This window comes from Apostichopus japonicus, chromosome 2, assembly GCF_037975245.1.
Source record: "Apostichopus japonicus isolate 1M-3 chromosome 2, ASM3797524v1, whole genome shotgun sequence".
Taxonomy (NCBI): domain Eukaryota; kingdom Metazoa; phylum Echinodermata; class Holothuroidea; order Aspidochirotida; family Stichopodidae; genus Apostichopus; species Apostichopus japonicus.
In genome coordinates this window covers 6,386,434-6,412,575 of record NC_092562.1, presented here as the reverse complement: position 1 = coordinate 6,412,575, position 26,142 = coordinate 6,386,434, and the positions used below count along the sequence as shown (strand labels likewise).

The following is a 26,142-nucleotide window of genomic DNA, read 5'->3' as shown; positions in this document are numbered from 1 at the left end:
TATATATATAAGTTTGTGTGTGTGTGTGTGTGTGTGTAGTGTGTGGTAGGCTATTAGGTACGGTCGTACTACAACCGAATTCAGGTAGACCTGACTAGGCCAGAACAATGGGTATCGGTTTGGATTGTTGTATTTGATATCAAACAAGAAATTATAGGATATTTGACAATTATTAGCCTCAATTGCCGCCGCAGTTTATGTCGACTACAGCGGCTAGAAAACCATTGATCCATGAAAGAGTAAGGTGGTTATATACACTAGATTTAGTTCTTGAACAACATGGGGTTGAAGAAGGTTCTACTATTTTTCGGATTGTTAATTCTACCCCACGCGACATCTGGACAAGGTAAATTTTTTCATTTATTTTTGAATAACGACCAGATCTTTTCGAGTGCGTATACTTAACAACCGAGCAAGTTTTTTTTTTAAATTCATATATGTTAGAATAGAAGCAAGGGAACTGGTTTACTACATACATGAACGAACTTAGATATCACTATATCAGCGACGAGAATATTATGCTATATATTACTTATACAACTTTTCATAGGCCCGGAAATTCACTTGTTCATAATTCAGAATATATCACAGACAGTGGCGTAGCTAGTGGGGGGGGGGGGGGGGTCAAGGGAGGGCACGTGCCCCGGGCGCCGGGTTTAGGAGGGCGCTGAAATGGGAGAATGAGAGTAAACAAAATAAGCACTTTTAGAAAAACATTACGAAATTGATGTATGTCGTCAGTCATGTTTTTTTTCCAGTTAGTAATAAGAATCTGAACTAAATGTAGATGTTTTTATTAGCAAATTTATAGATTTTGATTTCGTTTTAGTCCATTTCGACCGTTTTCTCTTTTAAAAAAAATTTTGTTCTGTATTTCTGTAATGACTACATGTCACGGAAATTTCGGATACAGTTCCAAGGCAGAAGATTTCGAAAGGTGGAAATATCATAGGCGTAGGAGCACAATTTGATTTGGGGAGAGGGGGGGGGGGGCGGCTGTAACCACTTGCCCGAAAAATATAAATTCGCGCGCAATTTATTTTTCTTTCATTAGTGGGGGGGGGGGCGCAATTATCTATGTTTGCACCCGGGCGCCAAAACCTCTAGCTACGCCACTGATCACAGAACAATAATTTACACCATGTTTTGAAATGGCTATAAGAAGTTGATCATTCAGTTATTAGAAACACTACTCGATACCTTATAATCTTTTATCAAAGCACGGTTGCAGCCAATAGTGTAAACGTTTTGCGTGTCCATGGTATTTTGATCGCCATGTTCAATATACGACGTAAAGGAAATGCTCAACAACAATCGTTTGTTTTTGAATGAGATAATATAATCCTAACAGACGAACAGAATATCTTGTAAGGCAACCTCTCCAGAGTCCCAAACAAAATATGTAGTCTTGTTTAGTCTGCGATATTACTGTATATGATTACAATCCTAAAGATAAGACAGTTTTGTTTAGCAACTAAGGAGGGAGGAGGGGTGTGGGTTGGGATGTCCATTGTCTTTTCAGGGCATCCAATGTTAATATTCATGCTTTACCAGATAGGTTTATGTCTTGCAGTGGCGTAGGAAGGTACTTTTGAGTGGGGGGGGGGCTGAAGACTGATGGCCGGCCTGGGGAGGGGTCTAAGGGGAGGGGTGAGAGATGCAATTTGGTGCAATATAGCACACTTCAACACCCACTCCATTTTGAAAACTTAATTTTGTATTTTCACCTGGCCTTAGATGCAATTTGGTGCTCCAAATGAGATTTTTTTCTCATTTGGAAATGAAAAAGGGGTTTTCTGACTTGCGAACCGGGGGGGCGGAACGATACTTCCGCCCCTCCACATTTTTCACTGGGGGGGGGCTGGCGCCCCCCAGCCCCCCGGTTCCTACGCCCTTGATGTCTTGTGCTAATAAATCCACGTGAATGAACTCAGTGTAGTCGACGCAAAGAGAATATAAAATAAAATAGAAACATCAAGACTATCTTGGTTTTTCATATCAATATTTAAACGTTAACTCGGATATAATCTAATCGAATATAATCTACAGTATACCGAGTATGTGCCGACTTAAAGGCATTGAAAACTCGCCCCAAACCGCGTGCGGCCATCTGAAAAATTTAACTTTCTGTTGCTTGCAAGTGACGTTTTGTTCGTGTCGCTACAAAATGCAGACAGTAATGAAACGTGATACCTTAATTGTTATTTTTAGCTGGACCTGAGATGTCCATCGCTGTATCGTTTGTATACTGTGTTGAGGTTATTGTCCACAGCTGTATGTACTGACTGTACACTAGAGTCTAATTAACGACGGTGGCAAGCTGTGTGTGTATTTTCTGGGATCGATGGTGGTGTTTAACACTTCTGTTACACCTCATTCGAAACTAGGTCAAATTACCGGCATTAGACGTTTCTTTTTGCGCGAGTCTTCACACCCTTTAATGTTCAAACCGTAGAACAGTATGTTACAACTCATCCTATGTATTCTATGTTACAAAACCTCCTTTTTTAACATCATCATCTTAACAAAATTTAAAGTTTTCCCTTACAGTTACAGTTCACTTTCTTTCAAGTCAGTATTATTTTGCTTTGCTAAGGATCTGATTTTAATTGTTTGTCAAGACAAACATGGCGTAATTTAATGCATGTTCAATGTCCAACTCTTTCATTTTGCATTATTTCAACCGATATTTACAGACTAAGATAGTAACAAGCTCCCCAGTCTTTGATATTGGTATAGGCCTTTAATTGTTGCCAGGAAATAAGTGGGTCTATCACTGAAGTGGCATTAAATGGCACAGAATCAACGAAATCTACAGATATTTATTACTTGAAAATAGCACTTAGCCAATCCCGTTAATGTTATATATCAATGAAACCATTACATTTTCATGTTTTTAAATTAAAATTCCCCTCATGTTGAATGTGGTTGATCAGATAATGGACCTGGCAATGTTTCCATGTGGTAGGTTAACCAATCCAGGTCTACGAAACATGGGTTATTATGTAATGGTGCTTTTACAAATACTAGGCTGTACCTGTGATAATCTCATACTTTCAAATGTATAAACATAAAAATTTTATCAGCACTTTACAAATTGATGACATAACTGTTTGTTCTCATCAGCCATTGATCTGTGTCGTTTCGTCGGTGCTATTTGTCTCAACGGTGGAACATGCACCACGCAGGTCCAAAATGTCGCATGCATTTGTGTACCTGGTTTCTCCGGACTTACTTGCGAAATCGAAGGTATTACCTTTTTATATGTTGTTTCACTATAAGGAACAGTTTGTAGTTTCAGTTGAAAATTTGAAGTGAAACTCTTGAATAATGTAAGTTTATATCAATTGTCCCACGAATACTGTGACATCATCACAACCTTTTGGGTCATTTGCTCATAACCTAAATATTATTCTGGTCAGAAACTAATAGAAAGATACTGCAATTTAAAAAACGGTATCGGTGGTTCATTTTAGGATTAAGATGGAAAGTTTAATTAATTTACTCTCAGCAATAGAGCAAATTTTCGTTTTTTTCCCTCAACTGTTGGTGAGAGAATTTACAAATTTCTTGACTATGATATTATATTCTATATTAAATGGTGTTCTTTTGTCAACTTTAAATATGGTTAAGCCAGATTTGACTCTACAAAGGCGCTTCATATTACATAATGAAATGGTCATAATCCTTTCAATGGTTTGATTCATCTGTTCCAAATGACTTCCAACACAGGCCCACAAACGATGACACCAACCCAGGGAACCAGTTCAGTTTCTCGTGATGTAATGAGCTCTACGCCCTCAAGTGGAACTGTTTCAGGTGTACCATCATCTTCGAATACACAGAGCATATCGCCATCTTTTCCTGGTTCCACATCTATTCCAATAACATCAAGCGAGGCTTCCACGTCTGTTCAAACCGGAACACAGGCAATTACTTCGACAGGTCCAGAAACAGTGACACAAACTCGGGAAACCAGTTCACTTTCTCCTGACGGTATGTAACTGTATTTTGAATCATGACATTAATGTTTTTTATTATTAAATGTTTAGTTATTGGTATATGATTTTATTTATATCAATGCAGGACGTAATGATATTGATCTACGATATATATCCAAAATTTAATTTACACCCGTATTTAGTATTCTTATATATATATATATATATATAAATTATATATATAATTATATATATATAATATATAATTATATATATAATTATATATATATATATATTTATATATTTTTTAATTTATATATTTTTTAATTTATAGGAATTGAAACTATTTTATAGAGGAGAGTGTCGGCATGGTTGTGAAGTCAAAGCGACTTACTGATTTCTGCTGGATTTAGCAGAAGTTTTGAAAAATCGGACTATTTTAATCCGTGTAGGATTATTTTAATCCGATTCCGTCGTAATTGCAAAGGAATTGTTTTGGTTTATCTGGGACGGCAAATCGTTCTGATGTTTAAACCGAATGGTGCCCTGGTCTTTAGGTTTAGTTCCCAGAAATTTTCTTTTCATATCCTAGATTTATCTGTCCAAGAATCGTTTTGGTCAATGGCAATGACACGCAAATTCTCAATTGAATGATTTTGGAGATTGAAGTGATTTGCAACAGGTTGCTTGATCTTTTTTGTTTTGATCGCCGATCTATGTTGTGGCATTCTCATTCTTAGAGTGATTTTTGACTCTCCAACGTATTGTTAGTTCCAAATATTGCAGTAGATGAAGTAAATGACATTTTTGGATAGGCAGTATATTTTATGCCGAATTTGGAACGTGCGTTTGGTTTGGTTGCTCTGAAAGGCCCCAGTCGAATCGACAAGTAAGCACGTTTTGCAATTATGTGTACAGTAGTTTCCTGTAGTGATCCTGTAATTTCTGTTTTTCCCCCTAATGGGGTGTCATACTGAAAGAATGCCCGAACTAAAATATCCCGTAGGTTACTGGGTCTTTTAAAAGCGATGACAGGTAGTTCTGAGAACAATAATTTCAGACGTTCGGTGCCTTGAGGTAGGTGAAAATTCCTCTGAACGATATTAGCCAGTTGTGGGAGACCACGGTGGAATTCAGTAACCAATGGTACTCTTTTGGAACTGGTTTGACGAGTTTTGTACGTCAATGTTTCGGGTACGGAGTTTGCTTTTAGCCCTTTTTGATGGCATTTTCAATAGTACCCCGAAAATACTGCCTGTTTAGGAGGTGTTGTGACAGTTCTTTAGTGCAGGAATCAAAATCTACTTCAGAGGAGCAAGTTCATCGAATGCGCAACGCTTGACTGCACGGAATATTTCTGGTACAGTGACGTGGATGGCAATTGCTTGGTAAAAGGTAGTTGTGCTTGGCAAAAAACTCACGGAGACGTAAGCGTCGATAGAATATATTTAGGTCAAGAGAAGTTTCTGAGCGTTAAGTTGCCGTGGTTTAAGGCAAAATTACGACCTTTGGACAGTAGGTTTGTTTCTCCTACCGAGATTTGACACTCAATGGTAAAAACTGCACTGTTGGTGGTGTTGCATGGGGTCTGTATCTCTTTGCGAGGGAATCTGTTAGACCTGTTTTTTTTTTTTTGAGGTTTCAAGTTGGGTTTTACCAAAAGACTTAAATACCTCTCTTTGTGTGACATTATCCCTCTTCAATTTGTGAAATTGTCTTAAAGCTAGTGTATGTGAGAGGTTCAAGCATATTTTGGAGATGGAGTCGAGCTTTCTTTATATATTTATATATATATATATATATATTTATATACATATATATATATAAATGAAAACGGAATAAGTTTATAATTGAAATCGTATATATTTTTTATATATATATATATATATAAATATATATATATTGTTACGTGACCGTTCTCAGACTTAATGTGGAGAACAGATCACGTGACATAAAAAGGAGAACACGAGGATGAAAGTAAGTTTAAAGCATTTAATAAGCTATTTACATGGCAGAACAAAGTATAAATATGAACATAATACATAACTATAGATTCTTAATTCAATTAACGTCTTTCTGGACTTGGAGAACCGGGGGAGAGTTTCTGCTTATTTCTTGAGTTACCTTATAGTGCTAGGCGGATAGTGTCCAGGTTTGCTTTCGAAGTAGTTCGGCTGGATGTAGATAAAGTTCAGATAGAGCGACGCGAATCCATTAGAGTGAGTAGGTCGGAGTTCCGACAAAAGTATAGAGTTAAATATATAGTGTAAAGGAATGTTCCAGTAAGTTATGAATATTCATGAAGTCCGCAGAAACACTTTGTTGGCGAGTTCCAGTTATGTAGAATGCGTGAGCGCATCTGGGATCGTAACAATCGGAAGACTCGGAGACTTGAATGGTAACTTATATTACGAAATAGGGTAGATGAATAAGTGGGTTACATAACAATATATATATATACATATACATATATATATATATATATATATATATATATATATATATATATATATATATATATATATATATATATATATAAATTAATTAATTTAGATATATATAAATATAAAACTGTTGAACAATCCAATTTTGTTGATAACTATACATTTCCCTATATATATATATATATATATATATATATATATATATATAGACATGTCTGATGGCGTGTGTTGGAAAGTTAAGAATATCCACAAGAAAAAAATGGAAAAAAATGATACTTTCATTTCCAACTTTATTACTTAGAACGTTAAATAGGTAACAAAATATTAGCAAAAAAAAAAAAAAAATAGCAATAAAAGCTTAGCATGTATGCTCATAATGAGCATACATGCTAAGCTAAATACCAATAAGGTCTAGTTTCTTCCATTTCATTAGTACAACTGAAGAAGAGCCGTGTAATGAAAGTATCATTTTTTTCCATTTTTTTTCCTTGTGGATATATATATATATATATATATATATATATATATATATAGATATATATATATATATATATATATATATATATATATATATATATATATATTTATATATACGATTTCAATTATATATATATTCATTTGCCTTTGTCGTTCACCTCCATTTCATTAACAAAAGTCTGTTCAAAGTATCTCTTTAGAGCTCCAGCTGTAGGAATCACATATAATTTGGTTACAATCATGTTTGATCTCTGGAGTGAGGCAAATATGTCACCATATGTCTGTTCTAAATTACTTCCAACACAGTAAAAACAACGAGCACAGTAACACCAACCCAAAGGACAAGTTCAGTTTCTCCTGATGTAATAAGCTCCACGCCCTCAAAGGGAACTGTTTCAGATACACAGAGTACACAGAGCATACCAACAACTGTACCCGGTTCTACATCTCTTCCAATAACATCAAGTGATGCTTCCACGTCGGTTCAAACCGGAACAAAGAGTTCACCACCATTTGTACCCGGTTCGACATCTCTTCCAGTAACATCAAGTGATGCTTCCACGTCTGTTCAAACAGGAACACAGAGCATACCACCAACTGTTCCTGGTTCGACATCTCTCCCAATAACATCAAATGATGGTTCCACGTCTGTTCAAACCGGAACACAGAGCATACCACCAACTGTTCCTGGTTCGACATCTCTCCCAATAACATCAAATGATGGTTCCACGTCGGTTCAAACCGGAACACAGAGCATACCACCAACTGTTCCCGGTTCCACATCTCTTCCAATAACATCAAGCGATGCTTCCACGTCTGTTCAAACCGGAACACAGAGCAAACCACCAACTGTTCCCGGTTCCACATCTCTTCCAATAACATCAAGCGATGCTTCCACGTCTGTTCAAACCGGAACACAGAGCATAGCACCAACTGTTCCCGGTTCTACATCTCTTCCAATAACATCAAGTGTTGCTTCCACGTCCGTTCAAACCGGAACACAGAGCATACCACCAACTGTTCCTGGTTCGACATCTCTCCCAATAACATCAAATGATGCTTCCACGTCCGTTCAAACCGGAACACAGAGCATACCACCAACTGTTCCCGGTTCCACATCTCTTCCAATAACATCAAGCGATGCTTCCACGTCTGTTCAAACCGGAACACAGAGCATACCACCAACTGTTCCCGGTTCCACATCTCTTCCAATAACATCAAGTGTTGCTTCCACGTCGGTTCAAACCGGAACACAGAGCATACCACCAACTGTTCCTGGTTCGACATCTCTCCCAATAACATCAAGTGATGGTTCCACGTCGGTTCAAACCGGAACACAGAGCATACCACCAACTGTTCCCGGTTCGACATCTCTTCCAATAACATCAAGTGATGGTTCCACGTCCGTTCAAACCGTGACACAGAGCTCACCACCAACTGTAGCCGGGTCCACATCTCTTCCAATAACATCAAGCGATGCCTCCACGTCTATTCAAACCGGAACACAGAGCATGCCAACAACTGTTCCCGGTTCCACATCTCTTCCAATATCATCAAGTGATGCTTTCACGTCTGTTCAAACAGGAACACAGAGCATACCAACAACTGTACCCGGTTCCACATCTCTCCCAATAACATCAAATGATGCTTCCACGTCCGTTCAAACCGGAACACAGAGCATACCACCAACTGTTCCCGGTTCCACATCTCTTCCAATAACATCAAGCGATGCTTCCACGTCTGTTCAAACCGGAACACAGAGCATACCACCAACTGTTCCCGGTTCCACATCTCTTCCAATAACATCAAGTGTTGCTTCCACGTCCGTTCAAACCGGAACACAGAGCATACCACCAACTGTTCCTGGTTCGACATCTCTCCCAATAACATCAAGTGATGGTTCCACGTCGGTTCAAACCGGAACACAGAGCATACCACCAACTGTTCCCGGTTCGACATCTCTTCCAATATCATCAAGTGATGGTTCCACGTCCGTTCAAACCGTGACACAGAGCTCACCACCAACTGTAGCCGGGTCCACATCTCTTCCAATAACATCAAGCGATGCCTCCACGTCTATTCAAACAGGAACACAGAGCATACCAACAACTGTACCCGGTTCCACATCTCTTCCAATAACATCTAGTGATGCTTCCACGTCGGTTCAATCCGGAACACAGAGTTCACCACCAACTGTACCCGGTTCCACATCTCTTCCAGTAACATCAAGTGATGCTTCCACGTCTGTTCAAACAGGAACACAGAGCATACCACCAACTGTTCCCGGTTCGACATCTCTTCCAATAACATCAAATGATGGTTCCACGTCGGCTCAAACTGGAACACAGAGTTCACCACCAACTGTAACCGGCTCGACACCTCTTCCAATAACATCTAGTGATGCTTCCACGTCGGTTCAAACCGGAACACAGAGATCAACACAAACTGTAGCCGGTTCGACATCCCTTCCAATAACAACAAGTGATGCCTCAACGTCTGTTCAAACCGGTACAGCGACTAATGTACCATCTTCGTCGAGTTCACAGAGCATACCGCCAACTGTTCCCGGTTCCACATCTCTTCCAATAACATCAAGTGTTGCTTCCACGTCGGTTCAAACCGGAACACAGAGCATACCACCAACTGTTCCCGGTTCCACATCTCTTCCAATAACATCAAATGATGGTTCCACGTCGGTTCAAACTGGAACACAGAGCTCACCTCCAACTGTACCCGGGTCGACATCTCTTCCAATATCATCAAGTGATGGTTCCACGTCTGTTCAAACCGTGACACAGAGTTCACCACCAACTGTAGCCGGGTCCACATCTCTTCCAATAACATCAAGTGATGCTTCCTCGTCGGTGCAAACTGGAACACAGAGCTCACCACCAACTGTACCCGGTTCGACATCTCTTCCAGTAACATCAAGTGATGCTTCCACGTCTGTTCAAACCGGAACACAGAGCATACCACTAACTGTTCCCGGTTCCACATCTCTTCCAATAACATCAAGTGTTGCTTCCACGTCTGTTCAAACCGGAACACAGAGCAAACCACCAACTGTTCCCGGTTCCACGTCTCTTCCAATAACATCAAGTGATGCTTCCACGTCGGTTCAAACTGGAACACAGAGTTCACCACCAACTGTAACCGGCTCCACACCTCTTCCAATAACATCAAGTGTTTCTTCCACGTCCATTCAAACCGGAACACAGAGCATACCACCAACTGTTCCTGGTTCGACATCTCTTCCAATAACATCAAATGATGCTTCCACGTCTGTTCAAACTGGAACACAGAGTTCACCACCAACTGTTCCTGGTTCGACATCTCTCCCAATAACATCAAATGATGCTTCCACGTCTGTTCATACTGGAACACAGAGTTCACCACCAACTGTACCCGGGTCGACATCTCTTCCAATAACATCAAGTGATGCTTCCACGTCGGTTCAAACCGGAACACAGAGCATACCACCAACTGTTCCCGGTTCCACATCTCTTCCAGTAACATCAAGTGATGCTTCCACGTCTGTTCAAACCGGAACACAGAGCATACCACCAACTGTTCCCGGTTCCACATCTCTCCCAATAACATCAAGTGTTGCTTCCACGTCGGTTCAAACCGGAACACAGAGCATACCACCAACTGTTCCCGGTTCCACATCTCTTCCAATGACATCAACTAATGCTTCCACGTCTGTTCAAACCGGAACACAGAGCATACCACCAACTGTACCCGGGTCGACATCTCGTCCAACAACATCAACTAATGCCTCCACGTCTGTTCAAACCGGAACACAGAGCATACCACCAACTGTTCCCGGTTCCACATCTCTTCCAATAACATCCAGCGATGCCTCCACGTCTATTCAAACCGGAACACAGAGCATACCACCAACTGTTCCCGGTTCGACATCTCTTCCAATAACATCAAGCGATGCTTCCACGTCCGTTCAAACCGGAACACAGAGCTCACCACCAACAGTATCCGTGTCCACATCTGTTCCAATAACATCAAGCGATGCCTCAAGGTCGGTTCAAACCGGTACAGCGACTAATGTACCATCTTCGTCCAGTTCACAGAGCATACCGCCAACTGTTTCCGGTTCCACATCCCTCACAACAGTTACAACCGATGCCTCCACGTCCGTTCAAAACAGAACACAGACAGTTTCTTCGACAGGTCCAGAAACAGTGAGCCCAGGGACACAAACTCAGGGAACCAGTTCAGTTTCTCCTGACGGTATGAGCTTATTTTTATACATGACATGAATGCTTTATTATTATTAATGTTTAGTTATTGTTATATGTTTGTATTTATTGCAAAGCAGGGCGTAATGATATCGATCCACAAAATATATCCAAAATATAATTCACACCCGTATTAAGTTTTTTTGCTTTCATAGAAAATAAATTCTGATTGGGTTCGGATGTAATCAAGGTATTAAATCATCTTTATGTAGTCACATGTTCTAAAACTAATCACCTCTCAGACTAAGCACTATCTTAGAATATCATGCAACTCCTTAAAAATAATCATATTTATTCAACCCATCAACTTTCTTCTTTTTTCTCCGTAGTTGGACTACAATGTGTGCTTTGCACAACTGTAAGCGATACGGGAGAGTGTCTCGATCCAGACGGTTACGCGACATGTTCAACCTCAAATATTTGTATAGCCGTGAATGCTGTGTTCTTTTCTGAAGGTGATGCTCTCTCCTCCCCATCTCCATATAGAAATGCTCCTAGATTAAAATCACTCATGTAGATGTTTAGTACATCTATATGAAACTGTCACGTACAAATGTAGCATGAATGGTTTTCATTATTAAAAGTTATAGAGATATATAAACACGTGACATATCTGTTCTTCTTCGGCGTTAGGTAGCGGCACCGAACTAGCTAGCTTTGGATGCGCTGACGATGTTTTTAACACATCAAATGGTTTCCTAAGTGTCGCCGAGTTTATATCTGGTTTTGACCTTACCTTTTCACCCACGGAATCAACTGGTTTGGTGTTTGTATGTGACAACGCAGATTTCTGTAATAATGTCACACTACAAGCAACAGGTAAGTGGTTTTCTACTCATTTGCTTTTTATGTTATGATATTAAAGGAATACAAATATAATTAAGTTATCAAATGAATGTGTCTCAAGTAATATGAGCATCAACTTTTACTCGCTTGCAATACTGAAACTAAAGAGGAATATACTCTACGCACGTCGTTGAAATCTTCATTCAGTTTTATGGTTAAGATGGTATTTACACAGGCAGATAAGGGGTGGGGGTATTACTGTAAATGAAAATTCGGTCTCATAATTTTACCAATGAACGAAAGAGTAACAAAAGAAAAATGTAAAATTAAAATTGTATCGGGTTATATATGTAAGAAACGTAGTTGGTACGTTATTTCAGTTGAAAATGCTAGGAATGAAAGGTATTATATCGAGTTAAATCAATTTTTTTATTTTTTTATTTCCAGTACTTATGCAGCTCCTTGTAGTAAATGGGACTGCATCAGAGAGAAGATTCTCAAACATTGCTTTTTTCATTTTGTTATACGGGTACGACTGTAGAAGGCAAACCTAAATGAACAATTTTGTATAGCATACTATTGTTGACCGTTTATTTCTTTCTTTTTCATTTATTTCACGACAGAGAGACCTGGGTCCACACCTCTTCCAGTAACATCACGCGATGCTTCCACGTCAGTTCAAACCGGAACACAGAGTTCACCACCAACTGTTCCCGGTTCCACATCTCTTCCAATAACATCAAGCGATGCTTCCACGTCCGTTCAAACCGGAACACAGAGCTCACCACCAACAGTATCCGTGTCCACATCTCTTCCAATAACATCAAGCGATGCCTCAAGGTCGGTTCAAACCGGTACAGCGACTAATGTACTATCTTCGTCGAGTCCACAGAGCATACCGCCAACTGTTTCCGGTTCCACATCCCTCACAACAGTTACAACCGATGCCTCCACGTCCGTTCAAAACAGAACACAGACAGTTACTTCTACAGGTCCAGAAACAGTGAGCACAGGGACACAAACTCAGGGAACCAGTTCAGTTTCTCCTGACGGTATGAGCTTATTTGTATACATGACATGAATGCTTTATTATTATTAATGTTTAGTTATTGTTATATGTTTGTATTTATTGCAAAGCAGGGCGTAATGATATCGATCCACAAAATATATCTAAAATATAATTTACACCCGTATTAAGTTTTTGTTGCTTTCATGGAAAATAAATTCTGATTGGGTTCGGATGTAATCAAGGTATTAAATCATCTTTATGTAGTCACACGTTCTAAAACTAATCACCTCTCAGACTAAGCACTATCTTAGAATATCATGCAACTCCTCAAAAATAATCATATTTATTCAACCCATCAACTTTCTTCTTTTTTCTCCGTAGTTGGACTACAATGTGTGCTTTGCACAACTGTAAGCGATACGGGACAGTGTCTCGATCCAGACGGTTACGCGACATGTTCAACCTCAAATATTTGTATAGCCGTGAATGCTGTGTTCTTTTCTGAAGGTGATGCTCTCTACTCCCCATCTCCATATAGAAATGCTCCTAGATTAAAATCACTCATGTAGATGTTTAGTACATCTATATGAAACTGTCACGTACAAATGTAGCATGATTGGTTTTCATTATTAAAAGTTATAGAGATATATAAACACGTGACATATCTGTTCTTCTTCAGCTTTAGGTAGCGGCACCGAACTAGCTAGCTTTGGATGCGCTGACGATGTTTTTAACACATCAAATGGTTTCCTAAGTGTCGCCGAGTTTATATCTGGTTTTAACCTTACCTTTTCACCCACGGAATCAACTGGTTTGGTGTTTGTATGTGACAACGCAGATTTCTGTAATAATGTCACACTACAAGCAACAGGTACGTGGTTTTCTACTCATTTGCTTTTTATGTTATGATATTAAAGGAATACAAATATAATTAAGTTATCAAATGAATGTGTCTCAAGTAATATGAGCATCAACTTTTACTCGCTTGCAATACTGAAACTAAAGAGGAATATACTCTACGCACGTCGTTGAAATCTTCATTCAGTTTTATGGTTAAGATGGTATTTACACAGGCAGATAAGGGGTGGGGGTATTACTGTAAATGAAAATTCGGTCTCATAATTTTACCAATGAACGAAAGAGTAACAAAAGAAAAATGTAAAATTAAAATTGTATCGGGTTATATATGTAAGAAACGTAGTTGGTACGTTATTTCAGTTGAAAATGCTAGGAATGAAAGGTATTATATCGAGTTAAATCAATTTTTTTATTTTTTTATTTCCAGTACTTATGCAGCTCCTTGTAGTAAATGGGACTGCATCAGAGAGAAGATTCTCAAACATTGCTTTTTTCATTTTGTTATACGGGTACGACTGTAGAAGGCAAACCTAAATGAACAATTTTGTATAGCATACTATTGTTGACCGTTTATTTCTTTCTTTTTCATTATTTCACGACAGAGAGACCTGGGTCCACACCTCTTCCAGTAACATCACGCGATGCTTCCACGTCTGTTCAAACTGGAACACAGAGTTCAACACCAACTGTGACCGGGTCCACACCTCTTCCAATAACTTCAAGCGATGCTTCAACATCAGTTCAAACCGGAACACAGAGCTCACCACCAACAGTATCCGTGTCCACATCTCTTCCAATAACATCAAGCGATGCCTCAAGGTCGGTTCAAACCGGTACAGCGACTAATGTACCATCTTCGTCGAGTCCACAGAGCATACCGCCAACTGTTTCCGGTTCCACATCCCTCACAACAGTTACAACCGATGCCTCCACGTCCGTTCAAAACAGAACACAGACAGTTACTTCTACAGGTTCAGAAACAGTGAGCACAGGGACACAAACTCAGGGAACCAGTTCAGTTTCTCCTGACGGTATGAGCTTATTTGTATACATGACATGAATGCTTTATTATTATTAATGTTTAGTTATTGTTATATGTTTGTATTTATTGCAAAGCAGGGCGTAATGATATCGATCCACAAAATATATCTAAAATATAATTTACACCCGTATTAAGTTTTTGTTGCTTTCATAGAAAATAAATTCTGATTGGGTTCGGATGTAATCAAGGTATTAAATCATCTTTATGTAGTCACACGTTCTAAAACTAATCACCTCTCAGACTAAGCACTATCTTAGAATATCATGCAACTCCTTAAAAATAATCATATTTATTCAACCCATCAACTTTCTTCTTTTTTCTCCGTAGTTGGACTACAATGTGTGCTTTGCACAACTGTAAGCGATACGGGAGAGTGTCTCGATCCAGACGGTTACGCGACATGTTCAACCTCAAATATTTGTATAGCCGTGAATGCTGTGTTCTTTTCTGAAGGTGATGCTCTCTACTCCCCATCTCCATATAGAAATGCTCCTAGATTAAAATCACTCATGTAGATGTTTAGTACATCTATATGAAACTGTCACGTACAAATGTAGCATGATTGGTTTTCATTATTAAAAGTTATAGAAATATATAAACACGTGACATATCTGTTCTTCTTCAGCTTTAGGTAGCGGCACCGAACTAGCTAGCTTTGGATGCGCCGACGATGTTTTTAACACATCAAATGGTTTCCTAAGTGTCGCCGAGTTTATATCTGGTTTTAACCTTACCTTTTCACCCACGGAATCAACTGGTTTGGTGTTTGTATGTGACAACGCAGATTTCTGTAATAATGTCACACTACAAGCAACAGGTACGTGGTTTTCTACTCATTTGCTTTTTATGTTATGATATTAAAGGAATACAAATATAATTAAGTTATCAAATGAATGTGTCTCAAGTAATATGAGCATCAACTTTTACTCGCTTGCAATACTGAAACTAAAGAGGAATATACTCTACGCACGTCGTTGAAATCTTCATTCAGTTTTATGGTTAAGATGGTATTTACACAGGCAGATAAGGGGTGGGGGTATTACTGTAAATGAAAATTCGGTCTCAAAATTGTACCTATGAACGTAAGAGTAACAAAAGAAAAATGTAAAATTAAAATTGTATCGGGTTATAAATGTAAGAAACGAAGTTGGTACGTTATTTCAGTTGAAAATGCTAGGAATGAAAGGTATGATATCGAGTTGTATCAATTTTTTTATTTCCAGTACTTATGCAGCTCCTTGTAGTAAATGGGACTGCATCAGAGAGAAGATTCTCAAACATTGCTTTTTTTCATTTTGTTATACGGGTACGACTGTGGAGGGCAAACCTAAATGAACCATTTTGTATAGCATACTATTGTTGACCGTTTATTTCTTTCCTTTTCATTTATTTCACGACAGAGAGACCTGGGTCCACACCTCTTCCAGTAACATCACGCGATGCTTCCACGTCTGTTCAAACTGGACCACAGAGCTCTCCACCAACTGTGACCGGGTCCACATCTCTTCCAATAACATCAAGCGATGCTTCTACGTCTGTTCAAACCGGTACAGCGACTAATGTACCATCTTCGTCGAATTCACAGAGCATACCGCCAACTGTTTCCGGTTCCAAATCTCTCACAACAGTTACAACCGATGCCTCCACGTCCGTTCAAAACAGAACACAGACAGTTACTTCGACAGGTCCAGAAACTGTGAGCACAGGGACACAAACTCAGGGAACCGGTTCAGTTCCTCCTGACGGTATGAGCTTATTTTATTTATGACATATTTATGACAAATGCTTTATTATTATTAAATGTTTAGTTATTGTTATATGTTTGAATTTATTGAAATGCAGGGCGTAATGATATCGATGCACGATATATATCCACAATATAATTTACACCAGTTTATTTCTTTCCTTTTCATTGATTTCACGACAGAGAGACTGCAATGTTATCAGTGCAACGGAGAACAAGAGTGTACGGCCCCCAATGTACCGGTGACAACATGCTCGATAGGGCAATCATGCGTTGCTCTAAATTTTTCCATTGGGAACGATCGTAAGTGTTTCTTTGACACAATTCTTGACAAAATGATTGACTTCTTCTTAGTTCGAATTGGAATATATAACACATTGTTGCCCTGACCAACCCATGACAATTCCAAATTATGTACCTTATTTTAACGAAATGATAGGTGCAGCTAAAAGTTTGTGAGAACTTCAGCACAAAATGCAGCATTATAAACTTTTCGATGCAGCATTAAACTCTCTCCGATGTGGCAATAAGTGCCTACATCGAGCACAAGGGTCACATATTTCACCGCCACTTTCAAACTGACTCGATTATGAACCCTAGTCCCTCATCACAGAACAGATACTACATCATTGTACTGGCAATGATTCACAGACATCTGTCTAGCGTCTGGTAGAATGCTCCATATTAATGTGTCATTGGTACACTGACTAAATCTTCTAAATGGTTTCTAAAACCTTTCAGCAGTTCTCATCAGGCAAAAGCTTCTCTTTGACGGAAGCACATTTGGTCATTCGTGGCACCTTCAATTTACCGTATAATGAAAATATTTTCAACATTTAATCATGGAGATTTGTTACCAACAAGAGACCATAGGTTTCGTCACTTGTTTGCAACCTCTTCTACCCACCTAACAAAACTTGTCCTACGCTGCTCCTCTTTGCAATCCTTCAATGGTCTCAAATTGCCTCAATTCCCTTGTGAGTACTTCATGTACTTTATGTTAGCTTCTAAACCATAAACACCAGATGCTCCTCGATAACGTATCGAAGAATGTCTTACGTTGCTATTAGAGACTATTTATTCCGGCGCATTGATGTAGACTCTATATTGAGTATTCCAGCTTAATAAATGACTGTACTAAACGAGGCTGGCAGCGAAGTCTGGTAAATGTATCCAAATCAATGAACAAAGTTGAGCTATTCCGAAACCTTGTAGCGTTAGTTATGACTGAAGTCCATATTAAACGTTATGGGATAACGAATTCTAACAAAAAACTGTATCACATAATAAGGAGAAATACATTGGTTCAACTTCCATCTTGATAGCACTTCCTGTTGCTAAGACGTGATTTTACAATTCATTCATTCATTTTAAAAGGATGAATACCTTGTGCAATAATTAATTATGCCATACAGACACGACACAAACTGGTTTGATCTTTTACAAGTAACTGATGCAATAATGAGACCATAATAATTGAGAGCACTGTTTAACAATAATAAAGTTCACACCTTAACAACATAAATAACTTGAATAATTGTCAAGGGTTATACAACCATTTCAATTTTAACAATCGCAAGATATGGTTAACAGATAGTTATCTGTTTCAAAGTTTTTGGTTTATACAGCTATGAATTCGAATTATAACCATAACAAAGTAAATAAGAGTTGTGATAGAATTTCTGGAGCATCAAGAAGGATGTGTAGTTAATAAAAAAAAACTTATGTAACTTCTCTGCATTATTACTGGGTTTCTCTTACAAAGTTGCCAACTTGACGAATATGATAAGAAGAGGATGTGAAGAAACTTTGATTGGTAATCGAGAATGCTTATCTACAGAGGACTACGTCAATGCTTTTCCATCGACTCAGGAAACGCCTGATTCTGGCCGTGCTTGCTTTTGTAATGAGGATTTGTGTAATGCAAACATAAATCAAGAAAACATTGGTAAGCTGCCCTCTGCCTCATTCTTAAGACAGTTTCAGCTGGTTGAGAATGTGGTTTAATTCTATCGCCATACTAGTATTGCTAGAACTAATTTAGCTACCGTCGTTATGTACGTTTCGACGTCTTTAGAAAGTATGTTGCTTTGCAAAGAAGATTTTAGCTTAGCTAAGCGGTTATGCCCAGCGGTTTATCATAGCAGAGGTACGTACTTTGCCGAACATGACAAGCTGAAAGGAAAGGTGATACACATATAAGATGTTACGATTAGTCTCGATGAAAGGTGACTGGGCTGAAAGTGGATCAGTTAAGTTGTTTGGTTTCTGTGCCCAGGCTCTATCTTGGATGACTTTCCTTAAAATTTCTGAAGCTAATAACAGAAACGTCTGGCCTCCTTGGACAAAAAGGAGTTTGAGTGAACTGGTGAGAAGGAAAATAGGTTAGAAACCACAACCAGCTGGCTTTTGTATTAATATAGAAAATGTGTCTTCTTAAAAGTAACTTTGCATGAGCCGAGATTCCAGTTTGATAATAAGTATTACATATGTTATTATCAATATTTGTAAGAAGTAATGTTTATGTCTTCACCGATGCTGTATTTTGTGATGACGGCAGGTGATGTTTCTACATGTATTCCAAGTCTGGAATATGGATATAATTTCAGACCAAAAGGATGAGGAAGATAGCTTCGAATTTACTTAATTGATTCACAGGGGTGAAACGTTACTTATCCTAAATGTCACCCTTAAGTGTCTGTCATGCGTCTTAACCTATTCCGACCTATATTGCTAAATGGCATTGTGTTCGTGACTTTTATTTGGGAAGTTGACTAACATAGAGGAAACAAATTAGCCTCAGATAAAGAATGGCGTGAGGCATTTAAGTCACGTAACGAGAAATGTGGTCAATGGGAATGAGTAATATCACATGTTACACGCTAAATGCACGTTTAAAGCCCAGTGTCAAAAGAATCGTAACAGTTTTCTCTTATGGTTCCTTTTCTTACCATTCAGAAAGTCTGGTGGTACTGATTACCACTGACGGATTCTCGGACAAGGTTACACTCGAGTGGAACATCCTCGGATCAGGGTTTGTCTTTGATGGGTTTTTGGTACAGGTTCGACTAGAAGGTTCCGATGAATGGATTGATGTATCCAGTCTCCTTCAACCGGATGAAAGAATGTTTGTGATATCAGGAATCGATTCTACAATTAGCTTTCTCAGAGTGATTGCTGTTGATCAAAGCAAGAAAGAGGTTTCCCGGTCAATACCAATGTCGTTGCGAAAATTTGATTCAGGTGAGCAAATGCTTTGTTGTTTGTTCAAGAAAAACGGTGGTGGTGAAAGAATCCATCTAGATTGAATGTCTGGTTTCCTTTTCACCGTTGCAAGGATTGACAATGAAGTGCAAAAGTTGCCATTGTTGTTAACTGAAAGTGTAAAAGTTTTTGAATTATTCACACATTTATAAACCAACACGAGGTCATTAAGCAATTCCGAAATGGTAAAAATATCACTCAGAACAGCATACGACATTTGCATCGAAGATTGGACTTACATTTTCAATGAGTGGGGAGGGTTGGGGTAGCGGTGAAATCCCCTCAACCCCGTATATTTGTCCCTGTGTACAAAGTAACACAAAGTACAGCTATAATCGTAGAACGATATCGTTTTCATTGTCGTAATTATCGTCAGGGGCGGATCCAGGATTTTGAGAAAGGGGGGGCCGACATCCCGATGGTAGCACTTTAGTGATCTGCGTCCTGGGGGAGGGGTCTAGGGGGAGGGGTTGTCCCCCTCCCCTTGGAAATTTTTGGTTAATTGTGAGTGCTTAGATGCAAAATGGTGAAACATTTCGCCAAAAACTAGAAAAACCAGAAACGTTGCAGACACGCTTATTTTGTGCACATATTTTTTCTCGATAGACACATATTTAACAACGCTCAACAGTGCATGTACAATGGATACACTATTATTGCGTCGATTCGTTTTTTCTTTTGCGCGAAAATTAGGACACCAGATTCACCCCAAGAAAAAACATAAAACAAGATATATTCAATGATATAATTATGATATACTTATTAATGAAAGGGGGGGGGGGGTGTTGGCGGTTTTACACTATCTAACGCAACGTAGTCGCCAAGAACCTGAAGTATTTTTAAGGGAGGGCCCGATAATAAGCGGAAACGGATCACCGACCGAAAAAATATCGGAATTTGTGGACTATTTCTTGCTTCCTATTGTATTAAAAAAAAAAACACCTATGTGAAAGACACAAATCACATTCTGAAAATTGTGGAAGCCACCCCGTTACCAAAAGCAGTAGTACTTGCTACACTCGATGTCGTCGCCATGTATACCAATACTCCCCAAGAGGAGGCAACAGATATATGTCAAGAAGTCTATGAAGAGGCGGAAAAAAGCGAATATGGAATAAATAAAATATCTTCCATATCCATGCGCAAACTAATTTGAACTTATTTTTAACAAGAAACTGTTTCGAGTTCAATAACCAATTCTATCTACAAAAGATCGGTTGCGCCATGGGTAGCCAAGCCTCTCCGGAAATCTGTGATATCGTCATGCATAGACTGGAAAACCAGATTTTACCGACAGATAATAAAATCTTAAAATGGCTCCGCTATAGAGATGAAATTCTATTGCTTTACGACGGTTCACCTCAGGAACTTGAACAACTAGTAAACAGGTTGAATGAAATTCACCGCTTCTTAAAGTTTACGATAGAAATATTACACCGAGGTAACATACCTAGATTTGAAAATCTTCAAAGGTCCAAGGTTTGAAACCAATGGGTTATTAGACACCAAAGTCTACACCAAACCCACGGAAACCTTCCAATACCTCGACAGAAATTCTGCACACCCACTTGCCACTTTTAAAGGCTTCATTAAAGGGGAAGTCTTACGATACGCACGTCTCTGTAACAATGAGACTGATTTCTTACAGATAAAGAATGCGTTCACAGAGAAATTGTTACTCCGTAACTGTAAGAAAGAGGAAATTGCCTCAGCCACGAAAGGCATAAAATTTGAAAACCGTGGGCAATACCTCACTACCAAACCTAAACAAAAGGAACCACCAATGGTGTACAAGCTTACCTATACACCCCATATCAAAACCACGCATTTGAAAAATATACTTTTGAAACATTGGCACTTAATCTCGCAACACGCGGACAGGGGCGTAGCGAAGTTTATTTTTGTTGGGGGGGGGGTGTGGAGGATTTGATTTGCCGACGGATCTGGAAGTGGTGAAGGGGGGGTGAAATGGGGGAGGGGTCTAAGGGGAGGGGGTGTCCCCCTCCCCTTTGGAAAATTTTTAGTTTTGAAACGTCCTTAGATGCAATCTGGTGCATATTTTAAGTCAAATTTGGCACCGTAGAATTATTTCGATATTATTTTTATGGCAGTCGGCAGAAGAAGAATTAATTGGGACCAATTATCGAACTGTGTTTTCTCTTTCACCGATTGTTGAAATAGGGAAACTTCGTGATGAAAATGTTCAGAAAACTTTCCGGTAATGAGAAATAACAACATTCATTGATATACAAGCGAGAAACGTTAAAAATTGTGTACAATTCGTGAGCCGTGTCCTTAAGTTTTCCACGGAGAACGAATGACATCTGCGATGACGTCATTCTGAACAGAAGATAATAACGACACGTTGTCACTCGATAGGACGACTCATGGGCTGCGGCCTATACGGAAGCCTTTAATTCGAAAAATCGAAATAAACGATAAAGAAGCTCCCGTTCTCCTTTTCTCTATTCAGCTTTCCTTCTTTCTTCCCCTTCCGCTCTCTTCACCTTTTCTCCTTTTGCCGACAGACCCAAAATTTGCCGACAGCGACCAAATTATTGGGGGGTGTGACACCCCCACACCCCCCCCCCCCCCGCTCGCTACGCCCCTGCACGCGGAATTATCCAAACTGTTTCCAAAAGAACCGATTATAGCCTACAAAAGGGCCCAAAATCTCAAAGATTTACTTGTTAACTCAAGGTTTCATACTAACGAAGAATCAGCTGACTCTCAAGGTTCACACGAAGCTCTTTTAGATGCTCTTGTAGCTGCACTATGAGTCCATAAAAACTCGTGCACAGAAAATAGATGCATTTTGAGAACGAGACGCCCAGACCGAATATAAAATATTCAAAGGCTACTACTGATGAAGCTCCTCCTATACAGTTTGAGAGCAGAAACCGGTCTAGTTGGTCATAAGAACCTACACTAGTCTCTCCAACTATTAAGAGTACACTCAATTCACCTAATAGGTGCAATTATATTTCACCACGAGGAGCATGCTATAAGTTCATGTTCCTCGGGCCCTCCATTAAAAATACTTCAGGTTCTTGGCGACTACGTTGCGTTAGATAGTGTAAAACCGCCTACACCCCCCCCCTTTCATTCAGATAATTATGATATACTTGCTAACTGTGCATTGATATTCCCTGACAGTAATAGTCAGCACTATAGTACTGAGCCGTATCTAATTAATACGTGATGTCGCGTAGGCCTGATAATTGCCTTAGTTTCAAATTTGGAATAAAAACGATCGCGTTTCAGGGAAGAGCAGCTGGATATATATTAGGCTTTTCTTTCACCAAGTTATGCCTATTAGGAATTTGAAGTACTCCCGCATAAAAAAAACGCAGCTGATTTCCAAAAAGGGGGGGCCGGGGCCGGGTCGGCCCCCCCTGGATCCGCCCCTGATCGTAATTGATAACATAACACTATATAACAAATTTGGTAAACAGTTGTGACCAATTAAATTGAGTTTCTTGTAAAATACCCATTGACATACCTAAAACTTCCTTTCATATTTTCTTCTGTGGGGAATCAGATATTTAGGAAGTTATCATTCTGTTGTTGTTTGTTGCAGAAATGTGGTGTGGATGTACTGCCTGCAATCTAGGCTCTCTGCACCACATATAGCTTTTGTCTGAGTAAAATCAAATATTGAAATGTTTTTGTCTTTTTAGGAACGAGATCAAGTGGCAGGAGTGAAGGACTGACAACGTTGTCGTTGGTAATTGCTTCAGCAACGATTTTGGTCGTAATGGTCGTACTGATAGCATTTTGGTTAAGGAAAAGGGGAAGAACCACAAACTTGGAAGTAAGTTGCAACAATTTGTTGTTAGTCTTTTTGGAGAATTTTATTATATACCGATGAACTGAAAAAGGGTCCAAAGTTCAGAAGATGAACATTTTTTTAAATGACTGTGAGGGCGGGTGGGGGCTTATTTGAGGCTGACAAATGACAAAAATTAAAAAACGAGGTAATAAGTTGGCTGATCATTTCAACAAGCAGTCTTGGGAAAATGGAATTAGCTCTCTTCCCTCTTCTGTGAAGGAAGGCAAGCCAGTCAATGATAATTATTATTTTCAGTATGTTTAGTATTCAGTTTCAATTCTTAAGAATGGTTTGTACCACATTGATAGATCTAGTCTGTGCTGCTCCTACATGTGATCAAATTGTGCGGTAATGCAAATGTATCTAAGTTTCTATAGCTAATTTATCTTTAGCTAAGTATCAGGAAAATTTCTTTGCAACATTTCATTCTAAAAATATAGTCAAATCGTTACCGGTACTTAAACCATACTTTTTATTCTATCTCTCTCCTTTGTAGCTTTATTCTACTACTTCACCTAGATTTGAAAAGAGGGAGATGGAGTATCCGTAAAAAGAAATAACTCATAGGATCACAACCAAACAATCCAGCTGCCTATATCGTGTGTGATATTACATCTAACTATGGATACTTTCTTGAACATTTTCTAAGACACGCAGTATATATATACTACGACAACATTGAATCTGTAAAATGTTGTGAGTATACAAGCAGAGATGACGTACCGAAAAACAAGGTCCAATACGTACTAAGTTCAATGGTTGAATATGCATATCAGATAAAAACTCTCACTATCATTTGAGAATAGTAATACGTAATAATTATTGTTATTAAAGTCGAACTTTTGAAATTATTTTACTGTCCTTTATTACTAAATATATTTCGTTAACTTTTGGCATAAGGGAAAAAGCTTTGGTTATATCTTGATTCTTGTAATATTATGTAACATGTAAGATTGGTAATTTGAGTTATTAGTTGTCTATAGTATCAAAGTATTTTTGAAATAATGGATTGCCAAAAATAAGCAGCTTAATATAATAGTCAGCTACAGTGATGACCCAACGAATGTTTGCATCAAGAATATAAACTTTCATTTGATAGTGTTCGTTTTTGACATAGGTGTTATCAGTTTTAAGTTAATAAACAACAGAAAACTGACAGAAAATTATAAATAATTATTGGCTCGAACGGAATTCGAACCAGTGACTCATTCATTGTGATCATGAGGTCACTGCATGGTGCAAATCTCGTTATAGCAAATTTCCGATTTTTGTATGAAGATCAGTTTTTACTCTAATTACTGAAGCATTTAAGTTACTTTCTATCAAACTAAAATTTCTTACTTATTTAAACTTTATTTTACACCTGATCCTAACTTGTTCTCTGAGGTACCTGATTTGGTTATTTCCTTCCTGTCTGTTATATTACATACATAACATAACTATCTATGGTACTTATAAACAATTCATTAAAGTAATGTATCAACTTTGAATATCAAACAAGGCTGTCTATCCGTGTTCACTTTTTCTCTGTTTTTCCTTTGACAAACTTTACTAATTATACCCCTGCTAGATGTATGGCATCCTATTTTTGGTTTTATGCAACGTGAACGGAAATCTTTAAGTATTTTAAGATATCTTAAAGTAATGGAAGATAGTTTAACTGTTCATTAACATATATGCCATTCATTTTAAGATATCTCAAATGAATGAGGGATATCTCCTCTCACTAATTACAAAAATCTTTATATTTCAATCAACTGTATATTAAACTCATTTAATAATATAGTTAAAGGAAAGAAAAGATACCTCTCATATCAATTAAACACATCTCTTAATGGAAGTAGAAATGTTCTCCAATTCCAATTACATATATCTTTAAGTCCAGTGAGAGGCTGAATTTATAATTGGATGTAAGATTTTGCAGTGATAGGTGTTTCATCAACTATGTCAGCTTAATAGTCTTTTCTTTCAATGTATAATTAATGTTCATATCACTTACCCATTAATGTACTATGGTTTAACCAGTCAGTGTCATACCAACGAGTAAGCATAATTATCACAGGAATCGGAAATATATCAACTATAAAGGACATAACAAAAATTCAATTAATATAATGATAGCACTATATTTTTGATTACCATTGCAGTAACATGTACTGGCACCTAGGTTTTACTTATGCAACAAATAATTTAGTTCCAACAGCGTGATTTCTCTCAGTAAGCACCAAATAAACAAACAGATTAATGAAAAATGACAAACAGTACGTATCTTTCATTTGTGCTGTTTCAAGTTGATGCGGATTACCAAAGTAGTGCAGCACACCGCTTTGTGTAAAAGAAACATGGTTGTAGCTCAATAGTAAAAATCGGTTTAATAAGGGCTGTCAATATCTTTATTTTAACTAAAGTACTAACATATCAATGCATCATTAACGATCATATGATACAAACCATTGAATAATATGTTTGATAAATTAACTTACTTGCGA

General features: G+C 38.4%; 1 protein-coding gene across 1 annotated transcript; it reads left to right on the top strand.

Moving 5' to 3' along the window:
• The first annotated feature begins 101 nt into the window (after nt 1-101).
• Nucleotides 102-25,890, top strand: LOC139976054 (uncharacterized). Its single transcript, XM_071984463.1, has 18 exons — nt 102-346; nt 3,127-3,249; nt 3,733-3,996; nt 7,169-11,110; nt 11,448-11,573; nt 11,752-11,937; nt 12,528-12,956; nt 13,295-13,420; nt 13,593-13,784; nt 14,374-14,802; nt 15,141-15,266; nt 15,439-15,630; nt 16,214-16,558; nt 16,741-16,860; nt 18,323-18,505; nt 19,516-19,800; nt 23,502-23,635; nt 24,150-25,890. Exons 1-18 carry the CDS (start codon nt 280-282, stop codon nt 24,201-24,203), a joined length of 7,323 nt encoding a protein of 2,440 aa, XP_071840564.1. The 5' UTR covers nt 102-279; the 3' UTR covers nt 24,204-25,890.
• Nucleotides 25,891-26,142: the final 252 nt, after the last annotated feature.

What these genes read in the sequence shown, in the direction of transcription:
- LOC139976054 (XM_071984463.1), top strand. Translation starts at nt 280, where the DNA reads ATGGGGTTGAAGAAGGTTCTACTATTTTTCGGATTGTTAATTCTACCC. An exon ending in CAGTTCAGTTTCTCCTGACG is followed by an intron (nt 12,957 to 13,294) that starts GTATGAGCTTAT and finishes TTTTCTCCGTAG; the next exon opens with TTGGACTACAATGTGTGCTT. An exon ending in TGCTGTGTTCTTTTCTGAAG is followed by an intron (nt 15,267 to 15,438) that starts GTGATGCTCTCT and finishes GTTCTTCTTCAG; the next exon opens with CTTTAGGTAGCGGCACCGAA.